General features: G+C 38.9%; 1 protein-coding gene and 1 long non-coding RNA gene across 5 annotated transcripts in view; both read right to left on the reverse strand.

Moving 5' to 3' along the window:
• Nucleotides 1-26924, reverse strand: part of CTTNBP2 (cortactin binding protein 2) — a 156459-nt gene that overhangs the window by 48900 nt on the left and 80635 nt on the right. For all 4 annotated transcript variants that reach the window (XM_082399966.1, XM_082399964.1, XM_082399965.1 and 1 more), the window contains 5 exons: nucleotides 25340-25543; nucleotides 23807-23906; nucleotides 16264-16414; nucleotides 12968-13219; nucleotides 2786-2903 (listed from right to left, as the gene is read on the reverse strand). In XM_082399966.1, coding sequence (XP_082256092.1) covers nucleotides 2786-2903; nucleotides 12968-13219; nucleotides 16264-16414; nucleotides 23807-23906; nucleotides 25340-25543 — 825 coding nt within the window. The remainder of the gene's footprint in view (nucleotides 1-2785; nucleotides 2904-12967; nucleotides 13220-16263; nucleotides 16415-23806; nucleotides 23907-25339; nucleotides 25544-26924) is intronic.
• LOC309632553 lies at nucleotides 4192-12959 on the reverse strand. Its single transcript, XR_014246978.1, has 2 exons — nucleotides 6409-12959; nucleotides 4192-6340 (listed from the first exon to the last, which is right to left on the reverse strand). It is a non-coding gene; the product is annotated as an uncharacterized lncRNA (long non-coding RNA).

Below are 26924 nucleotides of genomic sequence, written 5' to 3' on the forward strand. Positions count from 1 at the left end.
ATCTCACAAGAACTAGTAAGTACTTGATAACTGGTGAACAGTGCAGTAGAAGCTTTTAAAATTATCTTTCCAATCTCTCTGTGACACCAGCTGACTAGGGCCCCCTCCCAGGTGGATAGCTCCCCATGTACTTGTTTTCATGAACTGAACTATATGCTTACCAAGAGCCACTTGTGTTTAATCCCAAATCTTCTATGTCCGTTGAACTCATTACTATAATTAGTAAATTAAATATTCCAGATACTGATGAAATGAGTTACTATTCCTATGAAAATTAGAACACTTTTGAGACTGAACAGAGGAGTTGCTATAAACAAGTTTTTAGTGAGATATGGATGAGACAACTACATAAAATTAGAAAAAAATTTAATTATCTCTAGACAGATACTGCCTTTGGTTTGCTTCATAAATATGTTTAAGTCCTCAAACAACAGAAACCACAGACAAAGCACTAAAGATGTGGTTTGTTCAAATAAGAATACATGGCACTTCAATCAGCAGAACCATATCAATATAAAGAGCTTCACCTAAAAGTTGAAGAAACAATTACTTGGTGTGTTTTAAATCAAAATGAAATGTTTAAAAATATGTTATTTTTATGATCCTCTTCTTAAACTGACTTTTTTCCATTAACTGATCACCTAACTAGATTTTATTTTTGGTCTTCATGTTACTTAGCAGCTTGTGACACAGCTAATCTCTCTGCTCTCTGATACACTCCTCCTGGATTTCCTCACACCTCACTGGTCACCCTCTAATGTTGTTCCTTTGCTGGCCCCTCCCCTTCTTCTAGATTTCTTAATGACAGAGTCTTGCAAGGCTTGTTTCTCTTAGTTTTTCTATCTGTGTTCACTGCCTTTGAGACCTCATACAGTCCCATGACTTTAAATACCATCTCTAGACTGCTGACTCTCAGATTTATAAATCCAGCTCATACTCACTCCAGAATTCTTGCTGACTTGACATCTCCTACATAGATGCCCTAACAGACATCTCAAATTCATAATTCAAAACATAACTCCTGATCTTCGTTAGCAAAATCTGCTTCACCCACAGCCTTCCCCTAGACAGCTGATGGCAATGCCATCCTGCCAGCTGTTGCCATCCTGCCAGTTGTTCAGACTGAAAACCTTGGAATTATCCATGAATCCCCTCTCTTGTACCTCACACCCAACCCATCAGAAAGGTCTGTTGGCTCATCTTTGGCTATATCCAGAACCGAAATGTCCTCATTTACTACAATCCTGAACTGAGCTGCCATTACTGGCTCTCACCTGGAACACTACATTAAAGGCCTAACATTAGGCCTGTGACTTCCTAGTTTTTTTTTTTTTGACAAAGCAGCCAGAGATACCATTAAAACGTACACCATTCTTAATTAGGAACATTGCCAGGGTTGGCCTTTTACAATTACTATGAGATATCTTTGATTTTATCTTTTCTTAATAGTTATTTTAAAAAACTTTTTATTGGCATATAGTTGATTTACAATGTTGTGTTATTTAGAAGCTCACTTATGTTTACTAAGTTGATAAAAGCAAAATTTAAAATGAGATAGCTAAAAAAAATAAAAATAAAAAATAAAATAAAATGATAGCTAACAAATGTCTTTTTTTTTTTTTTTTTTTTTTTACAGGGTAGGAATACTTACAATGTTCCTGAATTTAAAAATGACAAAAATTCTTTAAAAAAAAATGTACACCAGGTCCCGTCACTGGTAAGCTCAAGCACTGAAATGCTTACCTTAAGTCCCAACAATGGCCTACAAATTCCAGTAAGATCAGGCTCAATCCCCATCCCCTCTTGCAACTTCTCTGACCTGTTTTCCTACTTTTCTCCCCTCACTCATTATAACCCAGTCACTCTGCCCTGCTTGCGGTTCCTCAGACACAACAGATATGCTGCTACCTGTTAGGGCCTCTGTCCACTTGATGCTCTGCCTGGAAAGTTCTTACCTGAGAGATCTACAGAGCTGCCCCTTCCTCCCCTCCAAGTGTTTGCTCAGATGTCTCATCAGTGAGGCTGCCCTGTCTATCGTTTTAAAAACTGAAACCCACCCTCTCACTCCCCATCCCTCTTAGTCTTTTCCATAGCACGTATTACCATCTCACATACCATACAATGAATTATTGCTTATGTTTATTGTTCATTTTCTGACTCAATGTTAGAATGTTAGCTCAAATCCAACTACTGATACAGCTGGCTGACTGGATGGACTGAGTGATAATCCTGATATAAGAGGTCACAATATTTCATCTGATCTAGCACTCCCTATTCATAAACCCACAAGTGAACTTTTCATACATGTTGAGAAGTATATACTCTTAAAGATGGAAGGGACCCAAAAGATCATCAATTATCTTCCTAGACAGGTAGGCAACCAGACATTGAGAGATAAACTGACCTGCCTGCCTACATTCATATGATCAGCTAATAGCACACTAGACGGCCATGATTTCTCATAGCTTCCTAGTCTCATGTCTAGAAAGACAACCTAAGTCAGAAGAAAAGAGCAATAATTATTTAAAAGCTGCCCAAGGTCAGTCAAATACAAGGAAGACCTAGCATTATTTCAATAACAACTAATTCTGTAAAAAGCCATTCTATGTAGAAAAATATAATTACCCCATTTATAACCAATTAAGTGTTTTTGTAGCAGCTAGGGTTCAAAGAAGGTTAAGAAGAGAGTGAGAAAACTGTAGTTGCATTAATATCTTTCCCACAGTCCCAGAGGCCCCAGCAGTGTGGATGCAGGATGAGCAATGCAGCTGCGAAGGGCACTCACTCAGATTCTCCAGCAGGTGCTTGCAGTCATCAGTGGCGACATCGTGTGCAGTCCGATTACACTTATCTCTTTTTTCCGGCTCCAGCCCTCCATGCCTACACAAGACTTGTAGGCAGTTCTGTAAAGACACGAAATCCATTACCTCACGTCCAAGTGAATAAACTCAAGCGAAAACTCCAAGGGAAAATTCAGTTGCCTGTAGCAAGCAAATCAGGAATTCTCAGCCAGAAAGCTTCTTTCTTTCCCAGCAACCCAAATACACAGATTAATCTAAACACTGTCTCCAAATGAAAAGCAAGCAGTGCTTCATTGACATGTGATTCACAGGATCAAAACACTGCTCCACAGAACAGCCTCTTAGGTTTCAAGAGAAAAAAATTAGCTTACTAAGCACTCAGTTTGCAGAGTGAAATTAAGGAAAAAAGACTTCAGCAGACAGTATCCTTTTACTGTAATTTGGAAATATAAAGCAAAAAGACTTCTGCTACAACCAGATGCACCTTGCTATCTTCTAGATCAGGCACTGCTTTCCTGGTCGTGCAAGTGCTGGGCTCCAATTGTAACAAGTCTGTCCCAGAGTCCTTGTAAGCACATATATATTTGAGATCTTACACTGTCTTACTTTTCTTATTTGAGAAATATGTGTGAACATCATGTTGACTGAGGTTTTAGAAAAACATTCTCAATAGATATTGAAGTTAGGTGCCCTCTCTTATTCAGTTTTTTCTTGTGTAGCTCCAGGAAATCTCCATTTAAAAAATATCACTAACCTATGAACTGAAAGGTCGTAGTTTTCAAAAAATTTTCAATTCAAAGTGGTAGACAATTTATATGCAAACATTTTCAAATAAGGAACTGCATGGCAGGATATTACATCAGGATATTTATCAAGGAACTCTGCTATTTCAACTTCTACCACTTCATGATTTGTCTGATTTCCCACCACAGTAAGCACAAAACTGAATAAACCAGAAACCATGAAAAGGAACTAACAACCAAAACAAGCACTGTCCTTCTCTTCGCTCCCCTACACACACACACACACACACACACACACACACACAGAGGCTCTGGGCTGACTTCCACTTCTGACAACATAGTAAACTACTCAGTCTGAACAGCTTTCTCTAATCGTGCTGTAAAACACTTATTTTCTGTTTTGTAAAACATATGTTTTTCTTACTGATGTATAATATCCATATAGAAAAGTACACAAATAAGTGTGCAGCTTGAAGAATTATCACAAAGTGAACATACTTGTGTAAGGAGCACTCTGGAAGCCTCCTGAACGTTCCATCTCAATCGCTATCCCCTCCCCTTCTCCCCCCAAAGGTAGCTACTACTATGATTTCTAAGATCAGAGATTGGCTTAGCCTATTTATGAATTTTATATAAATGGAACCATATTACAGATACACTTTTATATTTGGCTTCTTTTCATTCAACGTAATGTCTGTAAAATTCATCCATGTGTTAGGAACAGTTATAATTCAATTCATTCTTTTTTAAAATTACAGGGTGGTATTCTATCATATGGACATACCACAATTTACTCATCTATTTTCTTATTGGTGGACATTTGGGTTCTACTATGGACATTCTGGTACGTGTCCTTTGGCGGACACATGTACATATCTCTGTTGGGTATATGTACAGAGTTGGTGTTCTGGGTCACGGGGTATGCACATGTTCTGTATTAGTATAGACTGCAAAGAGCTTTCAAAAGTGGCTATACCAATTTCTACTCCCACCAGGAGTATACTTGAGTTCCAGTTGCTTCATATTGGCCCCAAAATATACTTTAAATCATGAGTTCACAAGGAAATACAGGAAATCCCTAAGGGTCAGAAAGAAAAACAAAGAGTAAGCTGAGACCGCCAGTTAAGTGAAATTTGAACAGGAAGCCAGTGCTGGTTTGAGGACAAAGCCAATATAGGGAATCTTTTCGGATGCTGGGGGGATGGGAAACTAGGCCTTGGTACCTGCACAATGGAGCCGCCGAGCCAGAGGACCTTTGAATCAAGAAAATCTGTCTTCTGCAAAGGGACTGACTTGGACGTTGGCTTCTCACTGCTCCTGCTCAAGTCGCAAGGGATCTTCTCTAACAATTGTAATCAAAGTCTAGCTTTCATGGGTCTGGGGTTCAGGTTTAAAAAAATCACTAAGTCAAGAAATGAACTGAAAACTAAGTCAAATACATAAATTTTTTATCCAATTGTTATTACTAATTTGTACAAAATCAGTAAATGTATAAGATATTTAATAAAATTAACTCTAATGAAAGATTTAAGTAGAATGCAATCTGAGCACTAAACTTTATCAATTCCCAGATGGTAAGAGATAAAAATAATACATTTATTACACAAGTTAGTACTTGCAGCAAAAGCAGGTAAGAGCCAAAACAGACCGGGGGGGTGGGGGAGGTCTAAGCCTGCCAATATAAATGATTTTATCCATGAATTTTAGTAAATCATTTAACCTTTTCCTGCTCAGTTTCCGTATCTGTGTCTCAAATATCTGTATTTCACAGGGCTGTTACATGACTTAAATGAAAAGATGGGTAAAAAGCTTTTACATTCTTGGCACGTAAAACGTTCTCAATATTTATTAGCTGCTGTTTTTGTTATAATAAACATAATCATCACCAGTTAGAAAACAGCCCAAATATTCAGGTAAGTGGTGAGGAATTACAGCACATCAGCAAACGTCATAATTCTAGGTGATGGTACTTCAAATTACAAACAGAAATGATAAAAGATGCAACCAAAATCTGCAAGATTCTTTTAAGTCTGACCTATAAAGTGGGTTGTATGTAATTTTTATTACACTCAGGTAGGTCAGTAGGCAATAACATAAGCTGTAGCTTTCTCTACAGGGAGGCAAGAAATGTTGCAAAGATAGCGGGATAACGCGTATCCAAACAGGGTCACGGCTGTGAGTTCCACAGCACTTCGCTGGGCTCCATGGGGAACACAAAGAAAATGAAAACTTTACCCAACTGACACTTAACAGCAGCAGCTACAGTAACTACTGGAGCGCATACTAAGCTCTAGGCACTGTTCCACCACAGCACAAATATTTAGTGCTCACACATCCTCACAACTTTATGAAAGAGATACTAAGCACCTCTGTGCCAGGCGCTGTGTTAGAGCCCAGGGTTGTGACGACGAATACGGTAACAGTTTCTGCTTCTCTGGCAGAAACGCAAAGTATAGTCAAGAGCCACGGGGAAAATGTGCCCAGAAAAGGGGGCTGTTGAAGTGAGGAGCAAAGTTTTACTAAGTGGAGGAGGAGGAGGTGGGAAAGGTAGAGAAAAGAGTCTAAGCTCTCTCCTTGAAGCGTGGGATTCGAGCGAAGAGAACAAATGCTGTGATGCTAGTTGCTTCTTCTGGAAATGGATTCTCAGGGCACCTAAAGTGGGCCGGCTGTTCCAAGTGAGGCAGAGCAAGAGGTCTAGATGAATGAGTCTAAATCAAAGTGCTTTTAACTACGATACAGATACATGTGCTAGAGCAGAGACTTTATTTTTAAATTTATTATTATTTTTGGTCACGACTATGATACAGGTACATGTGCTAGAGCAGAGACTTTATTTTTAAATTTATTATTATTTTTGGTCACACCGCACAGCTGAGGGATCTAAGTTCCCTGACCAGGGATCGAACCCGGGCCCTCAGCAGTGAAACCGTGAAGCCCTAACCGCTGGACCACCAGGGAATTCCCTAGAGCAGAGACTTCAAAAAGCAGTGGCTTAGGCTTCAGCTTCTTGCTTCCACTCACATCCCAATCTCCAGAACTTAGGTAGGTGTCCATGGTCACCTGCTACGGAGGCTGGAGAACGTAGTCTTTATTTTGGGTGGTCATGAGCCCAGCTGAGAGGTCCGTTATTGTAGAGGAGGGTAGAAAAGATGTTGAGGGACAATGAACCACCTCTGCCAGGGGCCTTTAAGAGCTGAGAAGCAAGGTACCAGTGCCAGGGAGACTAAGTTGAAACCCCAAGTCCAAAGAGCTAGAGATAAGATCCTAGTCAGGTCAGGGAGCTGAGGGTCTGACGTCGGGCAGAGGGCGTGGGAGGGAAAGCGGTCTGCAAATGCACCGGTGGGGTCTGGCACACATGCTGGGAACAACTTGGGGTGTGGGTGTGCTCACTGTTTTGCAGGGCAGGGGAGATGGAGGCTATCACCATGGGAAATAACAGCGTGAGGAAGCAGGGAGACTCAGGGATGAGATGAAGACAGCTAGAGTCAGCCGTGCAGGGCTGAGTGCTAGGGAGCTTGGATGTCTTTCTGGAGGCATGAGGATATGTTCGGGTAGGAAGTGCCATGATCAGCTCAGTTCTGAAAACCAACTGGTGCATTTGGAAGACATACAGAAAAAGAGAGTGACAGAAAGGAGACCAGTTAAGAGAGAACGCTCATAAAATAGCCCATTCACTCACTGATTCAACAAACATTTAGTACCTGTGGGCCAGAGACTGCTGAGCACAATATACACAATGATGAAAAGTGATTTTTTGGAGGAGGTGGAAAGGGAGGGAGGCATACAAATAATCACAGTAAAGAACAAGCTCCCTAAGTGAAGTGTGAAGAGGTGCTCTGGGGACCAATGAACTCCTGGAAGCCAAGACTTAAGCTGAGCTGTTTCCCAGGCAGGGAGGGGTCAGGAAAGAAGAGGCCATTTGAGGTAATGAGACGAGCAGATGCAAAGGCAGGGAGAGAAGAGACAGCACAGGATGTCTGCACAGTAGCCAGCGGTGCAGGGTTAGAGCAGAGAGTGCATGAGGAAAGGAGACAAGTGTGCTTGTGGAGAGAGGCTGAGGCCAGATCTGGGCGGGACTTGTCTGTCATGTAAAGATCTGGCACTTATCCTTGAAGCGACAGAAAGGTCACTTATCCTTGTAAAGACGAAAGGTAAATTACATGACTTACTTCCTGTTAGGAAGGCCCCTCTCAAGCCAGTGTAAAGGTGCTGGAGAGACTGGAGATGAGGAGATCATAGCAGGGTCTACACAAGTCCAGACAGCCCGTGATGAGGGCTCCCCAGGGGACATTTAAAAAAATAGCCTTCCCTTTGTTTACACATTCATTTATAAGGGAATAAAATCTAGAGTTTTATCAATCATTTGAATTCATTATCTTAGGAAGATGGAGCAATAAACAGAAATGTCAGGTGATGTTAGTGGATTACGAGAGGAGGAACAAGAGATGCAGCCTAAACCCGGGAGCCCAGGCATGCACCCTCATGGAGCTGTTCGGTGGAAGTAAACATGAATATGGTCATCAATAGGGTTACCATACGATTGGCTAAACTGGGACACTTTTAAGAGTAAAAAGGGGCACTGTTAATGGTTACATTGGGATGACGGGCATAAACAAGGACTGTACTGGGCCAACTGGGTTATCAAGGAGATGCCCTGTAAAACCGTGGGCGTCCTGGATAAGACCTTCCTGAATGGACTCAGGACATGGTTAGGTGGGCTAGAGAGAAGATTTTGGAATCTCTATAGATTATATTCTGGAGACCAAAAAGATCATTCAAGGGGGAAAGTAGAGAGCGAGAGGAGAAAAAGGGTCAAAACCAGACCCATGAAAGGTGTTAGCAGAAAACACCAGAAAGTGTATGTCTTGGGTGAGGGGTGAAGCAAGGCTCTGGTTGGCCAAGTTTATGTGAGAATCCTTTAGGATTCTGTGAGTCATTGCTGTTCAAATTAAGCAAGGATGCAATACTCTGCACTGAACATTCTGGAATGAGAGTTTTAAAAAATAGCCTTCCCTTTATCTACACACAGTCTGACTTTTTCAAAAATAATTTTACAAAAATTAAGGGGAAAAAATTATCACAGAGAATCAAAAGCACAGATTTCTATTTATCATCTAGTCCCAAAGACTTGGTCCAACCTCACAGGTTATCCTGTCTGTGTCTTCTCCTAGTCAGCTACCCAACTCTGTGACAAGGAAGAAACTTAGGGACTCCCATCATTTTTTTTCTCTTTGCAGCCATAACCTAGGGAGAGGAAATCTAAATCTTGGGGCTCCATGTCGGCCTCTGTGCTTAAGACACATACCGCATGCAGACTATCCAGTCAGGTGGATGCTGGAGTGTGGGAGGGAATGCCTGACACTCGCCTGGCTAAGAGCTAAAAATGCATCCGTCAGTCCACAGTCCCTACACACTGTGAGGATGGCGTAAAGATGGCAACAAGAAGGCCACTGCCTGACCAGAGGACTGTGGGCCTGCCTAGAGATGACCTCTAGGATGGTGGAAATAAATGGCTGGAAGACAGGTAAAAAGCCAGGTGTGAGATCTGGGTTTGGGAAGAGTTACTGTAGAAGCCACAGTTAAAGTTGAAAGACTGGATAAACTCTTAAAAATAGGACTAGGCAGCTAGGAAGGAGCATGGGAGTTGCTGAGGGTTAAAAAACAGAAGAGAGGGCTTCCCTGGTGGCGCAGTGGTTGAGAATCTGCCTGCCAATGCAGGAGACACGGGTTCGAGCCCCGGTCTGGGAAGATCCCACATGCCACGGAGCAACTGGGCCCGTGAGCCGCAATTACTGAGCCTGCGCATCTGGAGCCTGTGCTCCGCAACAAGAGAGGCCGCGATGGTGAGAGGCCCGCGCACCGTGATGAAGAGTGGTCCCCACTTGCCACAACTAGAGAAAGCCCTCGCACAGAAACGAAGACTCAACACAGTCATAAATAAATAAATAAATAAATAAATAAAAGAACGTGAATTTCTTTAAAAAAAAAAAAAAAACAGAAGAGAAAAACCAGAAAGACAAGGAGAAAGCCTGGTCAACAAATTCAGAAGGGAAGCGAGGAAGGAGCAGTGTTCTAGAAGCTGAGGAGGAGTCTGCATTAGAGTCAACATGTTAAACAACCCAGAAAGGCTGAGTAAGAGCATGAGTGACAGGAAGCCACTGGCTTGGGCAATACGTAAGCTAGAATTATCATCTACTCAAAACACATAATCCCCCAAATAAAGAATCTGTTTGTACGAGAGCTTCAACAACTAGCGGCTCAAATCCAGACACTCTCCCTAATCTATTTCTGCGGCAGGAACTTGACATGTCAGAGTTCTCATGACAGAACACAGAGTTTCACTAAGAAACTCTTCTATCCACTCACCCTAAGTGATGAAAACAAGTTTATCCTCAGTGACGAGTTCAGCTTCGGAGCAGTCACAGACCAGCTTTAGAGAGAGCTACTCTTGTTACCAAACACTAAATGGTGATTTGCATAAATTGCTTAAACATTGGGAAAATGACCAAGAACTAAGTGGAAAAAGGACTGATTTGGGAATCTGGTCTTCTATGAATTGACCTTGGGGAGTTAGTTACACTATTTCCCAAAACGTAATTTTTTCATCTGCAAGGCAAGGCAGCTGGACTAGATGAGCTACATGTCTTCAAGCTCTGAAATCCCACTTTTTTTTTTTACATTGAAAAACACGTGGAAACTGAAGTCATCTTCTTGGGCAACAATGGTACTACTACCTTATGTGGATTGGACACATATATGCTACTGCAAAGAGAAAAAAACATACACCTTTTAAACTCTGCTTGTGGTCAGTGTAGAACCTCTTCACCCACACAATGATTAACTCAGAATTGCAATTTATTTTTTCAGAAAACTGGTCTTAGCAACTTAGTTGTGAATGGATTACCTCTGTGGAGTCAGCCAGGATGTAAACACTGTATCAGGCAAAGGAGGAAAAATATTTTCCAATACCCACGACTGACTAGGAAGGCAGGCCGCACAAGGAATGAAACCAGGCATTCTGGGCTTCATTTCCAACTTCTATCTATTAATCCCTCCAGGGTTTAAATGTCCTAACCATAAAATGAAGAGGTTAGCCTGGAAGATGACATATCTACTCCAGGGCAAAAAAAAAAACCTATTATTTTATTATTTTTCTTTGCAGTGTGTGGATGTTGTCAGTCACGCTCACTTTCTAAAATCTCTCTCTTCTTGTTCAAAATTTATCTTAAGCTTCTTAACATAAGAGAATACAAAGGGAGTCATATTACATGTGAGAAAGAAATCCTATTTCCCTTTACTCAACGATGACAGAGCATCCACGTTGCCAGGGGCCTGGGAAGCCATGAAGACGCCATCCTCGGCTATGAAAACACCAGGACTTAATGAGGAGTTCATAACGAAGGAGCTGAGTGGCAACACAAGCCCCCCACCCTGCAGGGTAACTCGCCCTGGAGCGTGGGCTACTCTCTCTGCCTAGCATCAGAGGCTCAGTGGCTGAACATTCTAGATCAGTGATGCTCAGGTTTTGTTTTTTGTTTTGCCTTTTTTTTTTTTGCCTTCAGGTTGAGTGCATGAACAACCTACCACTGTCAGTAACCTCTTGCATTATCCTCAGATTTGCCTGAAGGGGGAGGTAAGTTGAGAACTACTCCTTCCATGCACCTTTCCTCCATCAAATGAGATTCACTGTCTTAGATTAACTATGCACTTTCAAATTTAAGCTTTCATATTTTCCATCTTTGTCTTCCAAACACTTTTATGTCAAATGTCACTGCCTTCCATTCAAACCAATATATATATATCAAGTTCACAGAATTTCTGTAGGTATTTTTTTTAAGGATAAACTAGGAGTAAACTACTACTAGCAAGCAATACCTCCACGTTGAACTGAATCATGCCTTTTTCTCACTAGTTTTAAAAAAAACCCAAAGTCCAAAATGAACAGCTTCTGCTCTAGATCACAACAACAGGAAGTTACCCAACCGAGAGCTCCAAATGCACATTTCTAGCTATTTCCAGATATCTCCATCTGGTTGAACATATCCCAGAATTAAATTCAGCATGCTTAAATCCACATTCTATCTCCTTGATCACAATGACGCCTCTCCTTTCCTCTTTCTGGGAATGTCACTATGATCCTTCTATTTAGCTCGCTCATTTCCTGTATCTAATCTGTCTTCAGTTCTTGGACATGTGTACTCTGTGATCTCTCTCATTATTTCTACCACTCCCATCATCTTTCACCTAGTCTCTCCCCTGCCACCAATGTTTTCATAATCCCCAGTCTTCTAAATGTTATTGCTAAGTCAATCAATCTAAACTACAGAGCTGATTCTTTTGCTCCTTTGTACAAAACCTTTCAATGGTTTTACTCTGACTAGTAAATAAAGCTCAAACTTCTTAATACATCACTGAAGGCCGGTGCCATACTGTGAAACTTCTCACTGCTCTTCATTAGCTCAATTGGAGCTGTTACCCACCTCCCTACTTCTGGTCTGTTCCTACTGCTCTCTCCATCTGAACTACTCTCCTCTCCAGTGATGGGTGACAAATTTAACCCACCCTGCAAGGCCAAAATCGTTTCCATCTCCTCCAGAATGAGCCCTTCCCTAGCCTAATATTTCGCAACTCTGCTCTCTGAAATACGTGCATTCTCTCTTCCAAAAAATAAAAATTTGCATTTTTGTACTGTTCCAACCACGTGTCTATTACCCTTGTTTTAAATTTTTTGAGCTTCTCTTATCCTACACTTGTCTTGTATCTTGCACCCTTGCCCCTGAACTAGGAGTTAACTAATCGCATAAATGATTCCTGCAAATGTTAGCTTACACAATGCCTTGCAGTCAGGAGCTTCCTGATAGATTTTCATTGTTAAAGCAATATTATTGCTAAAGTGATTTAAATAGAAAAAGAAGTATGAATGGATGGCTTACTATTTCATGTTATTTCCTTAATAATCAGAATCTTTCTCTCTTCTAACTGATGAGTGAAATCTAGAATGCCCTCTTATGTATCATAAGACAGCACAGGTAGGGCTAGTGAGGGAGTTCAGAGTACAGGGCATGTGTACTTGAATCCTGGCCCTCCAACTCATGGCATGGTCTTGGTACGGAATCAAATAACCCTGTGGACTCAATCAATATCCAACTTTTCCTCTAATCTGACATGAGACAAAATGTCTGGAATTACTCCCACATTTGTTAACAAACTCCAAACTCATTTTTGTGATTAAGTTTCATATACACTTGACCGTAAATATCTGCTGGACAAAAAAAGTTGGTTCTTATTGGAAGCGGATCATCTCCTGCAATGGTACTGCTCAGTCCCCAATTATTCAGGTGAAACACACTCAGTCAATAGCAGACAACTTCGCCACTCATCAAATTGCAACTGTGTAATGAGGCCAGCTGCTACCAGACACACCTTAAAACCTTTTGAAGCAGCAATATGGGCAGCAGTCCAGCCTTTGCTGTCGGCGTGGTTGATGAGGTCTGCAGGAACAACAGGCTTGGATGTGCCCTCACGACTCTCTTCTCCTCCGTCCAAGTCAAAGACGCCCGACTCGGGCTCCTCATGCAACGAGTTTCCATGAGCTAGGGCCCTATGGTACATAAGAAGCTTGAGGCTGTCCACATTACCAGTGTCCACAGCTGCATGAACTGGTGTCCAGCCATCCTGAAAATAAAACGACCAGGGAGAAAGGGTTGATTACAACATCAATGTTGAGAACTGCGTTATTTAAAGTTCACCTCTAAATGTTCTTGGGCATGGACCACTGAGCTGGGAAAAGCAGGCTTCCGATCCTGAATATCATAGATGAGCTAAGTTCTCAGACCACTGCCAATTAGTGTATTTTCCATTGCTATGACTCATGTTTGCTATTTGGTAAGAATTTCCTCTTAACAGTTGACCATTTGGAGTGAACAGGTACTGCCCAGGATGGTAACTAAGCATTATATATGGTTAAACAAAATCTCAATTTAATATTATGAAAGAGAATGAACTTTAGCATAAAGATTTTTTAAAATGTATATGCAAGTATAAAGTTATCAGTACTGTACTAAATGAATGCTGTTATAAGCCAGTTTAACTTACAGGGAAGAGTCCTAATTCTAGGTATCTTAAAATTTTATGCCACTGATTTCAGAAGGAAAGATTCTAGATACCAGGGAAACGGCAGACATAAAGGAAAAACAAAGTCAAGTAACTTCATGAGATACCTATCAGCCTCTATGGAGCTCTCTGTGACTGCAGCTGGATATTGATAAATGCAAGCTTAGAAAATATTCCAACTAAAATGCTTGGGCCCATTCTCGAGAACATATTATAATACTTTGAAGCCTCAACCGTCCACTTAGCTGGTTGCTAGAGCAGACTCACAACTCTTTTCTGGGATAGTGGTTCTCCAAGTGTGGTCCCCTGACCAGCAGCATAAGCACCACCTGTGAACTTGTTAGAAATGTAAATTGTTGAGCCTCATCCCAGACCTACTGAATCAGAAACCTCAAGGTTGGGGCCCCGCAATCCATTTTAACAGCCCTCTGGGCAACTCTGCTGCACTAAAGTTCGACAAACACTATTCTAGGGGAAATCCTGATCCCCTCTGTAGTCTCTCATTGTTATATAAAGATAGGTCTGCCTTCTACTCAGGTATCCACCTTCATTAGATTTTTAAGACTTTCATAAAAGAATTGAGAATTATTTCGGTGATACATATTTTGGCTTCATTTTATTTTCCCTTTGGCCTATTTCTTTCATTTGGTATTTCATACAGCTACACTAAATATTTTTTCAGTGAGTTACAGTACACTTAAAAAAAAAATAATGGGGTAGAAGACAGGGAGAAAAACAGACAATAAATGGTAACCATCTACATTTAGACTGAGTCATCTGATCATTTGCTAAAGCTCTCATTGAATGATGTGGCTTTTTCTCTGGTTCTGTACTTCCTATCAAGGGAATCGACTTGGGCTAACAGCAGACCATGGCTGGGCAGTCGCCGGAATACCATATAGTCCTCCGCTGTACCCCAGGCAAATAAAGTGTTTCCTGGCTTGTTCTTTGTTGGGCTGTAGGTACCTTTACATGGGTATCAGCCTTGATTAGGCACCAGAGTGTTAGTGCTCTTGACCTTCCTTAATTTATATTACAAAGGCCAGGCAGTTATTTCTGAAAAACTTAAAATCTTTCATTCTCCTTTGATTTCTTATTAAAAGTCATGAGAAATAATTATTCCCTTAAGGTCCTTTATCAATTATGCTATTTACCTCTGTACTTTGGAGCCTCTGTACTTCTAACGATTTCATTCAGTTTATCAACAACTAGCTTGAGAGCATGGATTTCTGTGTTCTCTAACATATAGGATGTGACTTTTTATGTTGAACTACTTATTTTTCATTCAGATAATGATGTAAAATTCATTCCTTTTTCATATGCAAGGTAGAATTTTATAATGAATATGTGTAATACCACAGATTTCTTAAATAAAATATATAAAACAACATGAATCTGGACTATTTTCTCAGATTTTCAAAAAATAAATAGAAAGGAAATTAAAGAAAAAAAGCCCTTGCAATAGGACTCAATGGAAAATGTCTATACCTAGCTTATATCTCTGGTTATACCATTGTTTGTTTCCTTTTGAGAAATTAAGAAAATCCAAGATCTAAGAGTGACCTTAAAGTAGGTAATGCACCTTTTTATCCTAGAAAATTTTAAGGGTGTTTCCTATGAAATGGATGCAGAGTATAGTCAATTCTCTATTTAAACAGAAGAGATCCAAGGTTCAGATAACCTTTGGAGATTAAGATGTCTACACTTGTCTTTCATCAGGAATATCCTGGAGGGTGGTGATTATTACACTTTTCACATTCTGGGAAGCTGCAAAAAAAAAAAAAAAAAATTCCTGATCCCAGTGAAGAATGGGCTCCATTAAACCCACCAGTCCGTAGATGGGCCTCCACTGGAGAAATGCACGTCAGTGTAAGAAGGCTGATTTCTTGGTCTTTAAATCTATCATGATAGGTTGATGAAGACCAGTTTGGGAAGCTGAATTGAGAAGTTTGTTTCAAATGCATTTCTGTGTGGCTGAGCCAGAAGTATTATCCAAGGACTCTTCTGTGGATCAGACTCCAAATTTCTTCGGTTTCTAAATCCCTGACTTCACCTGTGCACCCTGTACAGGAGATATCAGATCTGTGTGGGACGGAGTCAACAGCTACCTCAGCCTGCTGGGCTCCATAGTGGGTTTCCACACACAGTGCTTCAAGTTCTGACTCAAATTAGACAATGACCTTGAACTCTGTGAGGTGTTGCATAATCTTAGCAACAACAAACATCAGTCGTGGGAGGAACAGTGAGCACAAATAACCTTCCCCTAAGTGCTGGCAATGGGCACTGTCTTGCCACAAACTCCCTCCTGTTTACACATACTACAAATGAGCACTACTGTGGATGGTGACGACGACCTCGATGACAGCTGACCTTTGTCCATTGCTTACAATTCCCAGGCACTACACCAACTACCTTTAAAAAGAAAGGCTAATGAACAAGCATCTAATAATCAGATGCTCAAACAGATAAGACAATGTCCTTATCCAATATCCTCAAAGCAAAACAAAACAAAGCAACCTGTATTTTAACCGATTTTACTTTTCGAGCTGTAGAGTTTGCAGACATATTGTAAATTACAGGACAAAACCCAACATACAGGTACTCACTCTGGTTTTTACACTTCGGTCAGTTCCAGCTTCCAACAAGAGTTGAATACATTCTTTATTTCCATTTTTACAGGCCAGGTATAGAGGTGTCTGTCCTCCATCAGCAGCATGATTAATATTAGCATCATATGCAATTAATAATTCTACACACCTAAATGCAAGATTATGATTAATTACATACAAACTGGGTTTGACTTCTGAAGTACCACCTGACCAAGATATTAAATAGAGAAAATAATGCTAGAGCAATTCTGCATCTTTATTTACATGAATTATTAAATATAGGTATCAATTATTCCTGGTCTTATTATATAGATACTGCTTTTAACAAGGCTGGAAGATGTATTTTAACTACTCCCATGAAAATTTAAAATAGCAGCTTTGATCAAGTGTGAATACGTGGTTTATGACAGTTCTCTGCAACCAAATTGTGAAAGTAGAGTCCTTGGAATATGTTTAACCCTGCTTGACATATATATTATTTGTGGCTCAAAATAGTTTGAACCTTGAAAAAAGTCAGGCGGCTGAGTCATTCTGAGATTTCCACTTGAGAAAATAATTATAAATAGCACAGACAGCAGGGCACCATTTGCCTCCACTATAAAAGGCAGTACGGAGACAGAAAAGGGCCATCTTGGGGAGAAAAGACAGCAGAGGCTGTCCTGTCTCCTGAAGAGGGGCTAGTTTATGAGGAAAAAGACACAGCTAAGCAGAAACACATTGCCCTGAGAATCAAGAAGGAAAGCAATGAGGTAAATTCAAGACTTCATGGCACTTAGGAACTAACTTCAGTTTGCAAAATTAGATGAGAATAAACTTAAAAAAGAGTGATAAATCATCAAATTAAGAAGGAACTCACATCTTTGTTTCTTTGCTCAGATGCATGTTTTTTCTTGGCTTCCCTTGGCAACATTTGGTTTGTTTATGCATATTTTTAAAATAAGTTACATACTGATGTGTATCTAATACACATTTAAATTAATCAAGCCCCTGCATTTCCCCAGGGTTCTCCCTTTTTGCAAACCCATCCATGCCTCTGTTCCCATGACTGTTATACTATCCAAGCAAGTGGACCTACACATTGCCTGCTGGCAGTAAAGGTAAAAGTATAGCCCAGAAGAAGAATCTCTCTTGGAGGACTTAGGATACATGCAAAAAGTACCAGCAAAATCAGTAGCTCTGATCCTCAACAATAAACTCAGGGTGATGAGATATGTTAGACACGCAGAAAAAAAAAAAATACTGCACTTTATGGATGCATTTTGAATTTTAAAAAATTTACCTTTATGACTAGTAACATTAGTGTAAAATGTAAAACCCGTATTTCAAGAATTCTGAGATTTGTTAAAGGAAACATTTCTATCGGGATGGTAAAATAAAAAAGTTGAACACAGCTTTCATTCTCCAGAGCCTGCCATTTCATCACAGGCAAATAAAGCAATTTAGCTATATTCTATTATTAAAATATGACTTGATTTTAGAAAGTTATATCTATGGTCAACTGACTTATTAAGCTACTGAAGAAATCACTGCTAAACTTACATATATTTTACTTGATAGGCTCTTTTTGGTTTTGTGCTCTCATTTCTTTCAGTATGTAAGTTTTGCTTCAATTTTTTTTTTAATGATAAAGCAAAGCGAATAACTGGGATTTAATACTGAATAAACTGCCAGTAGGAAGTTAAGAGTATCACAATTAATATAATTCTGTTTTACTTTTAATGCCATCGCACATAAAAAAGGTTTTGGGGTTGCATGGTGGAAAATAGTGAACAGCAAACTGTTTAACAATCCGTTATATAACCACATACACAGTCGGCCATCCATATCTGCAGGTTTCACATCTGTGGATTTAACCAACCCCAGATGGAAAATACTTAGAAAAAAATCCTAGGAAGTTGCAAAAAGCAAAACTTGAACTTACCACATGCTCGCAGCTATTTACATAGCATTTACATTGTATTAGGTATTATAAGTAACCTAAAGATGGTTTAAAGTATACGGGAGGACGTGCGTGGGTTATATGCAAATACTGCACCATTTTATATAATGGACTTAGAGCATCCTCGATTTTGGTATCTGTAGGAGGTCCTGGAACCAATCCCCCATAGACAGGAGGGATGACTTTATGCTGATATGCTAAAAATAATCTTCTTCTTCGGAACCAAGTTCATTCACATGAAGTTTGGAAACAGCATATTCCTCTTTTTCATTTCCCTCATATACAACCATCTATTATTAAGAAGAGCAAATTTAGGGAAACATACACAAGCCTCTTAGATAGCCTCATCCACCAGAGGGCAGACAGCAAAAGCAAGGAGAACTACAGTCCTGCAGCCTGTGGAACAAAAACCACATCCACAGGAAGACAGACAAGATGAAAAGGCAGAGGGCTATGTACCAGATGAAGGAAAAAGATAAAACCCCAGAAAAACAACTAAATGAAGTGGAGATAGGCAACCTTCCAGAAAAAGAATTCCGAATAATGATAGCAAAGATGATCTAGGACCTTGGAAAAAGAATGGAGGCAAAGATCGAGAAGATGCAAGAAATATTTAACAAAGACCTAGAAGAATTAAAGAACAAACAAACAGAGATGAACAATACAATAACTGAAATGAAAACTACACTAGAAGGAATCAACAGCAGAATAACTGAGGCAGAAGAACGGATAAGTGACCTGGAAGACAGAATGGTGGAATTCACTGCTATGGAACAGAATAAAGAAAAAAGAATGAAAAGAAATGAAGACAGCCTAAGAGACCTCTGGGACAACAATAAACGCAACAACATTCGCATTATAGGGGTCCCAGAAGGAGAAGAGAGAGAGTAAGGACCAGAGAAAATATTTGAAGAGACTATAGTCGAAAACTTCCCTAACATGGGAAGGAAATAGCAACCCAAGTCCAGGAAGCGCAGAGAGTCCCATACAGGATAAATCCAAGAAGAAAAACGCCAAGACACATAGTAACCAAATTGGCAAAAATTAAAGACACAGAAAAATTATTAAAAGCAGCAAGGGAAAAACAACAAATAACATACAAGGGAACTCCCATAAGGTTAACAGCTGATTTCTCAGCAGAAACTCTACAAGCCAGAAGGGAGTGGCATGATATACTTAAAGTGATGAAAGGGAAGAACCTACAACCAAGATTACTCTACCCGGCAAGGATCTCATTCAGATTTGATGGAGAAATCAAAAGCTTTACAGACAAACAAAAGCTAAGAGAATTCAGCACCACCAAACCAGCTTTACAACAAATGCTAAAGGAACTTCTCTAAGTGGGAAACACGAGAAGAAAGGGACCTACAAAAACAAACCCAAAACAATTAAGAAAATGGTCATAGGAACATACATATTGATAATTACCTTAAATGAAAATGGATTAAATGCTCCAACCAAAAGACACAGGCTTGCTGAATGGATACAAAAACAAGACCCATATATATGCTGTCTACAAGAGACCCACTTCAGACCTAGGGACACATACAGACTGAAAGTGAGGGGATGGAAAAAGATATTCCATGCAAATGGAAATCAAACGAAAGCTGGAGTAGCAATTCTCATATCAGATAAAATAGACTTTAAAATAAAGACTATTATAAGAGACAAAGAAGGACACTACATAATGATCAAGGAGTCAATCCAAGAAGAAGATATAACAATTATAAATATATATGCACAGAACATAGGAGCACCTCAATACATAAGGCAACTGCTAACAGCTCTAAAAGAGGAAATCGACAGTAACACAATAATAGTGGGGGACTTTAACACTTCACTTACACCAATGGACACATCATCCAAAATGAAAATAAATAATGAAACAGAAGCTTTAAATGACACAACAGACCAGATAGATTTAATTGATATTTATAGGCCATTCCATCCAAAAACAGCAGATTACACTTTCTTCCAAGTGCGCATGGAACATTCTCCAGGATAGATCACATCCTGGGTCACAAATCAAGCCTCAGTAAATTTAAGAAAACTGAAATCATATCAAGCATCTTTTCTGACCACAACGCTATGAGATTAGAAACCAATTACAAGGAAAAAAACGTAAAAAACACAAACACATGGAGGCTAAACAATACGTTACTAAATAACCAAGAGATCACTGAAGAAATTAAAGAGGAAATCAAAAAATACCTAGAGACAAATGACAATGAAAACACGACGACCCAAAACCCATGGATGCAGCAAAAGCAGTTCTAAGAGGGAAGTTTATAGCTATACAAACCTACCTCAAGAAACAAGAAAAATCTCAAATAAACAATCTAAACTTACACCTGAAGGAACTGGAGAAAGAAGAACAAACAAAACCCAAAGTTAGCAGAAGGAAAGAAATCATAAAGATCAGAGGAGAAATAAATGAAATAGAAACAAAGAAAACAATAGCAAAGATCAATAAAACTAAAAGCTGATTCTTTGAGAAGATAAACAAAATTGATAAACCATTAGCCAGACTCATCAAGAAAAGGAGGAAGAGGACTCAAATAAATAAAATCGGAAATGAAAACGGAGAAGTTACAACAGACACCGCAGAAATACAAAGCATCCTAAGAGACTACTACAAGCAACTCTATGCCAATAAAATGGACAACCTGGAAGAAATGGACAAATTCTCAGAAAGGTATAACCTTCCAAGACTGAACCAGGAAGAAATAGAAAATATGAACAGACCAATCACAATAATGAAATTGAAACTGTGATTAAAAATCTTCCAACAAACAAAAGTCCAGGACCAGATGGCTTCACAGGTGAATTCTATCAAACATTTAGAGAAGAGCTAACACCCATCCTTCTCAAACTCTTCCAAAAAACTGCAGAGGAAGGAACACTCCCAAATTCATTCTATGAGGCCACCATCACCCTGATACCAAAACCAGACAAAGATACTACAAAAAAAGAAAATTACAGACCAATATCACTGATGAATATAGATGCAAAATTCCTCAACAAAATACTAACAAACAGAATCCAACAACACATTAATAGGATCACACACCATGATCAAGTGGGATTTATCCCAGGGATGCAAGGATTCTTCAACATACGTAAATAAATCAATGTGATACACCATATTAACAAACTGAAGAACAAAAATCATATGATCATCTCAATAGATGCAGAAAAAGCTTTGGACAAAATTCAACACCCATTTATGATAAAAACTCTCCAGAAAGTGGGCATAGAGGGAACCTACCTCAACATAATAAAGGCCATATATGACAAACCCACAGCAAACATCATTCTCAGTGGTGAAAAACTGAAAGCATTTCCACTAAGATCAGGAACAAGACAAGGATGTCCACTCTCACCACTATTATTCAACATAGTTTTGGAAGTCCTAGCCATGGCAATCAGAGAAGAAAAAGAAATAAAAGGAATACAAATTGGAAAAGAAAGGTAAAACTGTCACTGTTTGCAGATGACATGATACTATACATAGAGAATCCTAAAAATGCCACCAGAAAACTACTAGAGCTAATCAATCAATTTGGTAAAGTTGCAGGATACAAAATTAATGCACAGAAATCTCTTGCATTCCTATACACTAATGATGAAAAATCTGAAAGAGAAATTAAGGAAACACTCCCATTTACCATTGCAACAAAAAGAATAAAATACCTAGGAATAAACCTACCTAGGGAGACAAAAGACCTGTATGCAGAAAACTATAGGACACTGATGAAAGAAATTAAAGATGATACCAACAGATGGAGAGATAGACCATGTTCTTGGATTGGAAGAATCAATATTGTGAAAATGACTATACTACCCAAAATAATCTACAGATTCAATGCAATCCCTATCAAACTTCAATGGCATTTTTTACAGCACTAGAACAAATAATCTTAAAATTTGTATGGAGACACAAAAGACCCCGAATAGCCAAAGCAATCTTGAAGGAAGAAAACAGAGCTGGAGGAATCAGACTCCCTGACTTCAGACTATACTACAAAGCTACAGTAATCAAGACAATATGGTACTGGTACAAAAACAGAAACATAGATCAATGGAACAAGATAGAAAGCCCAGAGATAAACCCACGCACCTATGGTCAACTAATCTATGACAAAGGAGGCAAAGATATACAATGCAGAAAAGACAGCCTCTTCAATAAGTTGTGCTGGGGAAACTGGACAGCTACATGTAAAAGAATGAAATTAGAATACTCCCTAACACTGTACACAAAAATAAACTCAAAATGGATTAGAGACCTAAATGTAAGACTGGATACTATAAAACTCTTAGAGGAAAACATAGGAAGAACACTCTTTGACATAAATCACAGCAAGATCTTTTTTGATCCACCTCCTAGAGTAATGGAAAGAAAAACAAAAATAAACAAATGGGACCTAATGAAACTTCAAAGCTTTTGCACAGCAAAGGAAACCATAAACAAGACAAAAAGACAACCCTCAGAATGGGAGAAAATATTTGCAAACGAATCAACAAAGGATTAATCTCCAAAATATATAAACAGCTCATGCAGCTCAATATTAAAGAAACAAACAACTCAATCCAAAAACGGGCAGAAGACCTAAATAGACATTTCTCCAAAGAAGACATACAGATGGCCAAGAAGCACATGAAAAGCTGCTGAACATCACTAATTATTAGAGAAATGAAAATCAAAACTACAATGAGGTATCATCTCACACCAGTTAGAATGGGCATCATCAGAAAATCTACAAACAACAAATGCTGGAGAGGGTGTGGAGAAAAGGGAACCCTCTTGCGTTGTTGGTGGGAATGTAAATTGATACAGCCACTATGGAGAACAGTATGGAGGTTCTTTAAAAAACTAAAAATAGAATTACCATATGATCCAGCAATCCCACTACTGGGCATATACCCCGAGAAAACCATAATTCAAAAAGATACATGCACCCCAATGTTCACTGCAGCAGTATTTACAATAACCAGGTCATGGAAGCAGCCTAAATGCCCAGTGACGACAAATGGATAAAGAAGATGTGGTACATATATACAATGGAATATTACTCAGCCATAAAAAGGAACGAAATTGAGTTATTTGTTGAGACGTGGATGGATCTAGAGACTGTCATACAGAGTGAAGTAAGTCAGAAACAGAAAAACAAATATCGTATATTAACGCATGTATGTGGAACCTAGAAAAATGGTACAGATGAACCGGTTTGCAGGGCAGAAGTTGAGACACAGATGTAGAGAACAAACGTATGGACACCAAGCGGGGAAAGCGGCGGGGGGATGGGGGTGGTGGTGGGATGAATTGGGTGATTGGGATTGACATGTATACACTGATGTGTATAAAACTGATGACTAATAAGAACCTGCTGTATAAAAAACAAACAACAACAACAAAAAAAAAGAAGAGCAAATTTAGGATCCTACTTTGCTTTTAAATTCTCAAATATGTTTAGTTGAATTTATTTGCCAACGGATCTTAAGCACTAGTTTACACATTCAGCCAGAACTAAAATATGTGTGCGAATTATAAAGAGGCTCTTTTCATAGGGGAAAAAAAAAAGAATTAAGAGCATCACTTACTTGAAATGTCCCTGAGCAGCTGCAGCACACAAGGGTGTGAAGCCATTTTTATCAGCAGCATTGACTTGGGCTTCTGCATTCAGCAGCAATCTCACACAGTCTATGGATTTTAATAGAAAGCCATTTTAATTCCCCACTTAGAGTCATGATGAACCAAATTCATTACGAGCTGTAGACAAACACTAACCCCAAGGGACCTCTCTCATGCACAGCTCCTCTGACAATTTTTTCAGGGCCGCTGTGAGACTCCACAGACTATTATAAAGGGAAAGCAGCCCCTTTCCCCCAGGATTGTAATACCCCAGACTCACCAAGACATGATTTCTTTCTTTTTTTTTGGTGGGGCCGGGGGAGAGGAGTTGCTGATGAGTGAAAGGACTGTCATATGTCAGAAAATGTTTTACCAGATTTTCCCATCAGCCAATCCCCAAAAATAGTATTACTGGATGGAGAACAAAATCCATTCACCAAATTGATATACCATTCTTTGTATTTAAATAGTTAAATTCTTAATTTATGATGTTTAATTTAATCTTTAAAATGCTTTCATGTTGTGGTCATCTTATACTTAACTCCCTGAATGAAGATCAAGGAGAACCCACACAAAGTCATCAGACTCAGGCAAAAATATCACCTAGACCTCACATTCCACATGTTATTAACTAGACTGAATTTCTTTACATTGGAGAAAATTCCCACAGTACTTTTGAAGAAGTACTCCAAAATACTTTTAAAATAATGAGCTATCATCTTGTAGTTCACTAGAATCTTGCATGTAGTCCACTTGAACACAGTGAAGCTCTGAAAACTTCCAAGGAAGCCACATTATGTGAATTATACGAGGATCACATGGCTTACATATGCAATACTATTTGACTTTGCGTTTGCCATCGAATCATCTCTTTATCTGCACTACTGTATGTTTTAGTATATTTGACTATAAGATTTGCTTTTTAAGGAACAAGATTAATTCCCCGACTTCATCGATATGTCATTTATAATTGTACAACCTCTCCGTTCTCTTAAAAAATCCAAATAACTATAAATTGTTCCAACTACAGAACAATTTCAGACCCATGCCCTTTCCTAACTACTAAAACTTTCCCTCACTGCAGCATGTGCTAAAGCCCTAAGGCTTTGCTTTCACAGACACCAGCTATTTCTAACAGACAAATTAGAGCTATTTTGTCCTGGCCAAAGCGATAACAGATGGGGGGGGCTTGATTCGAAAATGTGCTTTACAGTTACTAGACCCCAAATTTCTACAAACCGAATACATTTCATTGTGCATAAAACAGAGATAACTTTTTGCTAGCTGCAGTAAAAGTTTAGATTATTACGGAACTGTCCAATTTGGATTTTTAAAATGCTTATAAAATCTTTAAATCATGTAAAAAAGTTATTTATTCTACCTGAAAGAGAAAATTTGAAACCTAAATTCACCTTATGCGCATAACAGTGGTTACAGGTGCTTTTGATTCTGCATCCTTTTGCAAGAGGGTGATACAGTGAGGTAAGATGGCACCATCTTACCTGTATGTCCATTCTTAGCAGCAGAATACAAGGCAGAATGGCCATCTTCACAGGAGTAATTAATGTCCAGTCCTTCTTCATTAAGCAGCATTGATAATAAAGTGACATTTCCCTGGGCAGCAGCTTGCTGAAGAAGGGTGGGCCTGCCAGCCAGGGGGGCAGGACCACCACTCATTAGCAAAGGGGTTAGGGAGGGTGACCAGCCTGTGGGTTAAAGTGACCCTAGTTAGACAGTAGGAGCAAGGTCAAGAGACAGATATTACCCACTCCTTTCTGAATTACACACACACAGACACATGAACATGTACCCGTAGAGGATTATGTGGTTTCTAACATTATCAATCTGTTAATATTTACTTTAGCGTAAATCTGTACTGTTATTTCAATCTTATATCTGCTGCTAGTTAAATTAACATACATGGTGACACATTAATTTTAGTCGTCAGTCTTGCACAGATAAGTGTTAAAGTGGTGATTGGTTTTAGGAAACTAAGAAGGCTGTCTCGATTTGAAAGTTCAAACTCTTCCTCAGGGTTTCAAAACAATGTGAATTTTAAAATTATGTACAGATTTCCTCAATTTTGGGTATCAACTGATATCTTTAGGTATAAGATAGAGATAATTCTAAAAAAATAGAAATTTTCCTTTTTCTACAATGTTTCCAAGGTACTTAATTATAAATTTTACATAAACCACTGAAATGGATCAAATACTGTCAAGGAATCTATTTACATTCCTTGAATTCCCTTATTTGGGAAGAAAAATAATGGGCAGCCAACTTCTATTCAGTGTCAAGAGCTAATAGAAGCACAACATATATAGACTATACCAGCACAAATATTCAATACACAATTTTGGAGACTATGTCATCTGGCCATCTTCACATTTTGTACCAAAAACTTTTAATCAGCCAACAAAACAGAACACTCCACCATATAGTTTTAACGAAAGTCATTAAGAGTTATCATAGTTAGAGATTTCTCATCAGTATTTAGCAGCTTTAGAAGAGAATCTGTTAAGTATGTGAAGTCGGCTGCATATAGCATGGAAAATTTTCTGAATTCTTCCTCGATCAAAAGGCTGTAAAAATAGTAAAGTAAAAATGTTTATTTAACATGATATATAGGTATTTAGTGTATTTTAGGCTTAAATACAATTACTTTCAAAATAAGTCATTTTTATTTCTTCCTTATGGAGCCCCAAAAACCTGAAAGTTGGTGTGTATATGGGGCATATGTACACATATTCACTCCTGGGGTACACTTTCTACTTCTGTCTGGTAACATTCTCTGTAGTAAGATACGATAGTGGAGCTTTTATATTCCCTGCACCTTGGTAACAGGATAATATTCTAAGTACGTGGGTGTTATATTAATATGTAATAAACTCTTATAATTGGATCTTGAATTATTGTCCTTAAATTATTTCACTAAGTATTAAAAAAAAAAAGTGCATATCAAAGTATTTCTCAGTATTTTAAAGATTCTTTGGGGAAAAAAAACAAAGCAGTTTCTACAAATGAAACTGCTCATTAAAAACTGGATATTATGTCTTCAGAATCAATTATTTGGGTCTCTGAGTAATT

This window comes from Balaenoptera borealis (genome assembly GCF_965194805.1).
Source record: "Balaenoptera borealis genome assembly, chromosome: 7".
Lineage (NCBI taxonomy): Eukaryota > Metazoa > Chordata > Mammalia > Artiodactyla > Balaenopteridae > Balaenoptera > Balaenoptera borealis.